Source organism: Nansenia antarctica (assembly GCF_963989245.1).
Source record: "Nansenia antarctica genome assembly, chromosome: 9".
Taxonomy (NCBI): domain Eukaryota; kingdom Metazoa; phylum Chordata; class Actinopteri; order Argentiniformes; family Microstomatidae; genus Nansenia; species Nansenia antarctica.
Window position 1 is genome coordinate 35,179,289 of NC_137679.1, and position 7,165 is coordinate 35,186,453.

At 43.4% G+C, this 7,165-nt stretch overlaps 1 protein-coding gene across 1 annotated transcript in view; it reads left to right on the plus strand.

The window, feature by feature from the left end:
• The first annotated feature begins 5,327 nt into the window (after positions 1–5,327).
• The window catches only part of LOC308164855 (uncharacterized protein), a 19,770-nt gene continuing 17,932 nt past the window's right edge, over positions 5,328–7,165 (plus strand). The window contains exons 1-2 of the mRNA XM_080538906.1: positions 5,328–5,583; positions 6,857–6,937. Of these exons, the coding sequence (XP_080395032.1) occupies positions 5,474–5,583; positions 6,857–6,937 (191 nt within the window). The 5' untranslated portion in view covers positions 5,328–5,473. The remainder of the gene's footprint in view (positions 5,584–6,856; positions 6,938–7,165) is intronic.

The following is a 7,165-nucleotide window of genomic DNA, read 5'->3' on the forward strand; positions in this document are numbered from 1 at the left end:
ACCTTTGGGGACAAGCAAGCACTTAGTACTTCATAAGGAGAAGTGTGTGTGTGTGTGTGTGTGTGTGTGTGTATGTGTGTATGTGTGTATGTGTGTGTGTGTGTGTGTGTGTGTGTGTGTGTATGTGTGTGTGTGTGTGTGTGTGTGTGAGAGAGAGAGAGAGAGGCAGATAGAGAGTGAGAGGGAGAGAGACAGAGACAGAGATAAAGAGAGATAGTAAAAAGTCTGAGGGGAAAAGGAAGAGAGAACCTCTGAGCAGAGGAAGGACGGCCCATCATCAGTAATCGTCCGATCTGATTAGCCCCCGGTACCCAGGGGAAGAGGAAGCTCCCAGCTCCTCTCCTTCATTGAATTAAAGCGTAGCGATTAGCGATTAGCCAGGGGAGCCTGGTGCTGTGTGGACAGAGAGCAGGTCTTGGCTTCATGCCAGCTAGTCACTAATGCTAAACTGCTCCTGTCTGGGAGAGTAGAAGAAAAGCCCCCCCCCAGCCCCCCAGCCCTCTCCCCCCTCTTCAACTTTCTACCCAATTCCCTTTGGGACGGTGTCACCTCCAAACATGGGATGTTGAACAGGGATGTTGAATATTTCCTTTGAAAGCAGTCGACATGATGAATACCCTTCATCTCGACCATGGTGTGTGTTCCACCACTTCAAGTCCCCCCGCCGCGCCACCAACCTTGTCAGTGTGAGTGTGAGAGAATGTTCTGTCCCAGCCTAGCTGCGGTAGGTACTGTAGACCGTATGTAGGATCTGATTCATCGGCAAGACATGCCTGTTAATGTATCTTTTCAGACCTCCTTAATTCAAAGCTTCAACACCAGGGATATTCTGACAGATTTCCTTCCATTCATTTATTTTTTTCTGAAATAATGGGAGGCTGGTTTCAATTACTTGTCGTCGTTTTCTGTCAGGTGGTCTTAACTGCATTGCCGGTGGTGCAGTGTGTCCCATTAGACTCTCCATACTTTATCCCTGTACTCAGCCAGACCCTGGTTTGATCTATGGCTCATTCGCAGGTCTGACTGAGTGTGTGAAATCAGTGTCTGGTCTCTCTCCCACTCCCAGAGAGAGAGAGAGAGAGAGAGAGGGCGAGAGAGAGAGGGAGGGAGGGAGAGATGGAGAGAGAGAGCAGTAATCTCTCCTTCCCTGGGGGTCATGGCCATGCGGAGATGCATTCCAGACATAGCCGTCTCCTCGCTCCATGAAGCCCCACCGATCACTGCACACACACAAAGTGAGACCTCAGTGCCTGGCCTTGGTGCTACTGTCAGACGGTCCTGTACCGGTCCCTCTGATTCACTGATCCTAGTCTCCTCCTTACAGCTGGTGGAACCATCTTCTGTCACGTGCACTCACCGACCTGGGTTCAAATATTGTAGTAGTCATTTCACATTATTGTAGAAATCATTTCAAACACAATTTCAAAATCGAAGCATCTCTGTGTTTGATTGAGTTTGCCTGCCGCTTATGAGCCAATGGAATATCCCCAAAATTGCAAATTCCGGCCCATCTGGCTCTCCAGGCTCAGGCTCAAGCGCGGAAACATTGAGAGTATTTGTGGCTGCCGTGGAGACAGTGTTATCACAACATCCACTTTGCCTGGACTGACTCATGAGAATTGACAACGTGTATTTCTGTCACTGATTTCATCTGATTTTGTCCCACATTTCTCTCTTCATGAGCCTCATCATTACAGCATCAGCATCTGGGGCCGAGTTTAATGAATCATGGTCCACAGCACATGGCTGACCAGAGTGCCTGGGATCCAGATGAGGTCTGAATCGTGTCGATCGGCCATTCCCCCTGTGAGACTCTGTTCCGGGCTGCTGGATGCTGGCTGTTGGCTGCTGTCTGGAGGACCTGTGGGGGCTGGGGAGGTCTCAGACGTGGGGTAAATCAGAGGAACATGTGTAGGAGGGATAGAACTGGAGTGGTCAAGTGGTGGGGACACTCCAATCATATCGCAGCGTTGGTAAGTTAAAACCAAACAGAGGAGCTCTATAAGTTAAGGTGTGTAGGTTAGTTAGAGTTGTAACCACTCTCCCATAATGAGTAACCTTGTCTGAAACCCCGAAGACATTTACGCTCAGGGAGGTTTTAGCTTCGCAGGCTACGGCATGTCTTCCGCGCAGGAGACCCGTGTTCGAAACTCAGTCGAACCCCACTCATTTAGAGGGTTTCTTCATTGCAGTGTCGTCTGTAAAAGATGCCAACCAGATTAGAGACGATAGCAGGGTCATTCCTCTCGGTTCTCGCTGTCATTGCTCCTCAACTAAGCCATAAATATGGATTCTATCACATGTTCAGCTTTTTGGCTAGAGCTTTCACTCCGGACCCCTAGGAAACTCCATGCACTTGCAGAGGAGAAGTGTCAATAAATCACTGTTTGGGGGAGAAAACGTTGCGGAGACACATCTGGGAGCCACAGGCCGAACATAGGCAGGATAAGGGAGGACGCAAATCTTGTAAATCGCACTAAAGTATTAGTTCCACTGTCAGGAACACCTTCTGGACTTGATTAGAAGTAGAAAATCAACTCAAGAAAAGAAACAGAATTTCTACAGTTTGAATTTCATTAAACAACGAGAGGTGATGGCCCTGTCTTTTTTTATGAGTCCTGGCCTTGTCTCCGTACTTTAAAGGACCCAGGTTCACGCTGGTTTCAGGTCCTGGAAAGAAAGTATCGTATCAGGTCCTGCACAAATGCAACAATGGGGGCCCAATAAAGACCAAAAGGAGAGAATGTGTGCGGTCTGTTTGATAGTTTAAGCAACCCCCTTTGCTGCTGTACTGTGCATGTCTGTTATCCTTCAGATTACACACAAAAACAACACCAAAAATTCCAAAGGTCGTCCAAGGTCATTGCATAATTGGCCAGTTAAACACAAAGTAATTCCCCATTAGTTTGAGAAGCAATCTCGCCGAGCCAGACAGTGCGCCTCCAAATATTGCATAAGTCCGGGTCAACATTGGTCGAGATGTAATGTTTAATTTGAGAGAGAGCCATTTTTCACATACATAACTACTTGTGACACTGATTAATCGCTTGTGTGATATCTGGTTGGAGTTGTCAGGTGTTTACTGCGTGGTGGACTCACGATAGCTGTATCTTCCAGGGTTTCTAAGCGACACTGACACAATACAAATAGACAGGGAATTGCTGCATATGAACACTACACTAAGGAGGAACACACACACGCCAAGCTTGCTTCACACATACCCCCTGCTGTATATCATCCCATGACAGTTTTGGACGAGGCTAGGTTTCTTTGACATAAATATACACAAATCAAATAGATAACTGAATAAGCTGATATAAATATGAAGTGGCTGTGGAAAGCGGTTTACTTCACTTTAGTCCATCGAGAAAACTAACATACATCTGCTTTCACTGTTTGATTTACACATGATGGTGTTTCAGCGTGCCTCTTTTTCAAGCAATGTTTGGTCTGTGGGCTAGCAGGGAACAAGTGGACATGGGGACTGTGGCCTAGTCTAGTCTATGGGATCGAGGGTAAAACAACCATCTCCAAAGACATAGCTGACATTGAGTATGTGTTATACAAACGTGCAGAGCCGTAACCATCATTTCAGCCATAGCTTTTGATATATTAATCTGTACTATCTGCTGCATTCTCTGGACTGCTTCATCCATCGTTTCATCCAGAGAATGTGACATGCAGTTGAGTTGAGAACACTGCTGCATCTTAATGTGCAGTTGTGGGCCCAGCTCTCGATGAAAAACACATTGACAACTATTTCTCTATTATGCAGATAGACAAACACCAAATAAAAAAAAGTAAACCAAAGTAAACCAAGAGAGCTCTATTCCGTGGGAACATGAAATGGCATGGGTTGTGTGGTCTTAGTAACGAACCGAAGACTGCCATTTTAACAATTGCTTTTCTCTGTGGTTCTTTAATAATGTTTTTTTATATATTTTATACATTTATTTGATTCTAGTGGGAATGTAACAAAAGGAGACCAAGGAAGCAGTTTAATTCAGTGAGTTAGGCAAGCGGGGGTAGTCTTAGCAGGATTCGTTTGCGGTGAATAAAACCATCTGTTGCAATTGACTTGTGGCCAACAAGTCGACAAGGGGAAAAGAGGGTCTTGAAGACAACTGAAACTTAACGTTACCTAACATCCCCACTGACCATGTACTCCATGATTGTCCTCAGGGGGAACTGTTACCTAACAACCCCACTGACCATAGACTCCATGGCTGTCGTCAGGGGTAACTGTTGGTCAACAGTGTGCTGTCAGTCTGGTAACAGTCAAATATCTGCAAGTCACTCTTTCTTTGAAAACTGCCCAGAACAAATTCCTTTACCAGCACTGAAGTATTCACAAATGATAATGATATAATTTGCATTCAGCACACAAACATGTTTAGTAAGAGGAGGAATAGTTGGATATAAGTATGTGTCATTTGTTATTTGATCATTGACCCATCCAATTTGTCACTGAGTGTGTGGTTTTGCCATCTCACAGGTCGTTATTTTGAAAATAATCATAGCGTGCGTGTGTTGTATGAACATGTGTCTCTTGTTTGGTAGAACTATGAAATCAAAGAAAGAAATGAGTGGAAACGTTCACTAGATATTTGTGACGAATATACATGTTGACAATATAATTTCACATCGGTTTTGCACAACTATTATTATTTTAAATTATGATAATAATACAAAAAACATTACGGTTGATCTGTGGGACAGATGTTTCTATAGTTAAACAATAATGTAGGATTATCATCAACAACTTTTCAATGTCAGGGCTTTTAAAACGGAGGCATCAAAACCAGTGTTTTGCATCAGTTAATGCATATTTTACAGCTTGTTTGCTATTTATGATCATGAAGAGTGAATGTCTGAAGCATAGGAAACAATCAGTCAAGTCAAATTATTTCCTGTAATATACTCACCAAATGTACCCCCAGTCCCCACATATTGAAGTCTATACTAAAAGATGGACGTGTAGCTATGGAGGGAGGGAGGATGAGTGACAGATGAGAAATTATTGTGGATGCGACTTAGCTCCACGAGAGGACGGTGTAGAGAGATATACTCTTTCAAACTGTTTTCTTTCTGCAAAGTCAGTTCTTAAAAGCAGGAATGTAATTCCGCCGGGGATTAGTGAGAGGACTCGGGCTCATTGCGGTGCATGGCCATAAACACGTCCAGATTCGCTCGAGGGGGTCTGATTCAGTGCGCAACAGTTGGGACAGAACTCCGACGCACTCCGACGCGTCGCGCCACTGACAAGTTAAAAGCGCAGTTAGTGTTTAATGTTGTTCACCGTCTCAAGTGTTTGACTCCTGGTGCATGATTATGATTTCTGTTAGTCTTAAATCAGTATGCTACACGTGCGTGATTGACAAATGAAAACAGACGTTTTTTTGCAGAAGTCTAGCGTCTTCTTCGTGCTCAAGGCAGCAAATAAAGAAAAGCATCTGTCACAGAGTTCGAGGACATGGGTCAGCTTTGCGGTGCGACACTCCTGCCATTTGGTATCTGTGTTGTTTTTCTTTGGGAATCTGGTGCCAGTTCTTTGAGAACAACATTTGGAGTGGACACTTCTGGGTAAGTCATATTATGAATCTGCTCTGAAACTTCCACTCAAATGTCAAGATATCAAATGAAAGTTCTTCCTTAATTATTTAAAATCAAAAGGAATGTAAAATCAAGATTTCCTCCGTTTTTATCATGTCCGATAGGCTCCCGCTTTTCAGCAAGGCTGGAATTGATGGTCAATAATGAGATGAGAAGTTGTTTGGTTAAATGTGACCAAACACTGACAGAACTAATTTCAGCAGACGCGTTAATGTAATTGTACCCTAATTATTAAGTTCTGAAGTTTGAAAGAGATCGAAATGGAGCGATCGGAATCAATTGCAGTTTCAGGCCAAAAGTATGCCGAGCAGACCTGATATTACAGATGTGGTGAAGGTGCGCTCAGAGTAGCCGACGTCAGATGTGACAGGACTTTGAGGCACCTGATTGCTTTAGATGCTTTAAAATGATATTCTTGCCCATTAGCTCAGCATTACAGACGTAAATGGACGTTGTTAACACGATAACAAGAATGTGATTTATCTTCTATTTTCCCAAGAAAGTCACATTTAGATACACATTTCTTTTTCAACAAAATGATTTTGTAGACCTAATGCTAGCCATAAATATGACACTAATCAAATAATAAATATAATTATCATCGCATAAAATGTACAATAACATTTATTATGAGGTTATATTCTAGCTGTACAACATTTGGGCTTTATTGATTTATCCGTTCTTCTGTGGAATAATGCTCCACTCTACTTGTGCTGTTGCTGTTATTGTTATTTACAGTATTTTAAACATATTCTCTCACTTGGCACCAAAAGAGTCCAATTATAACGGCTGCAGCACGGCACACCCAAGCATGTATTACTTTCACAATGTGTTGTTCTGTCTGCTTTACATGATTACGTAATGGTTGTGATGTGTGTCTGTGATCGAAGGCCACGCTTGTTACTGTGCATGAAAATACTGAAATGTTGTTAACATAAATTTCACGGTTTGATTGTAGGATAGACATAATGTAATTAGTTTTTGTGATTATGTATTGCGTGATTGTATCCACTGACTTGCTTGAGATGACTGACATTCCATTCATTTAGCGTGCTTGGTCATTTGATTTATGAATTTCTCCTAAACTCAACGTGTTCTCTCTTTGCATACCGAGACATCCCTATCTTAATCGTGTATATCATTTAATTTACATTACATTAATTACATTAGCCTATAGTGCTAACAGAGGGAGCACTCAGTAACCATTCAACTGGCTGTCCTGTCACTTTTCTCATGTGTACAGGGAGGAGTGTCCTGAGAATAAGATCAGGACAGTGGAGTACCCCTGCGTCAGAGCTGGGGGCCACAACGGCACCTGCCTCAGGTAAGACCGCCCCCATCCTCCATACTACTATTCCTCATACAGGGGAGGCTGGTGTAGGTAGAAATCGGAGATAAACAAACACTGTGCCATACACACACAGACAAACCGTACCATACACACACACACACCATGCCATACACACACACACACACCGTGCCCTACACACATACACACAATGTGCCATACACACACACACACACACACACACACACACACATCGTGCCATAC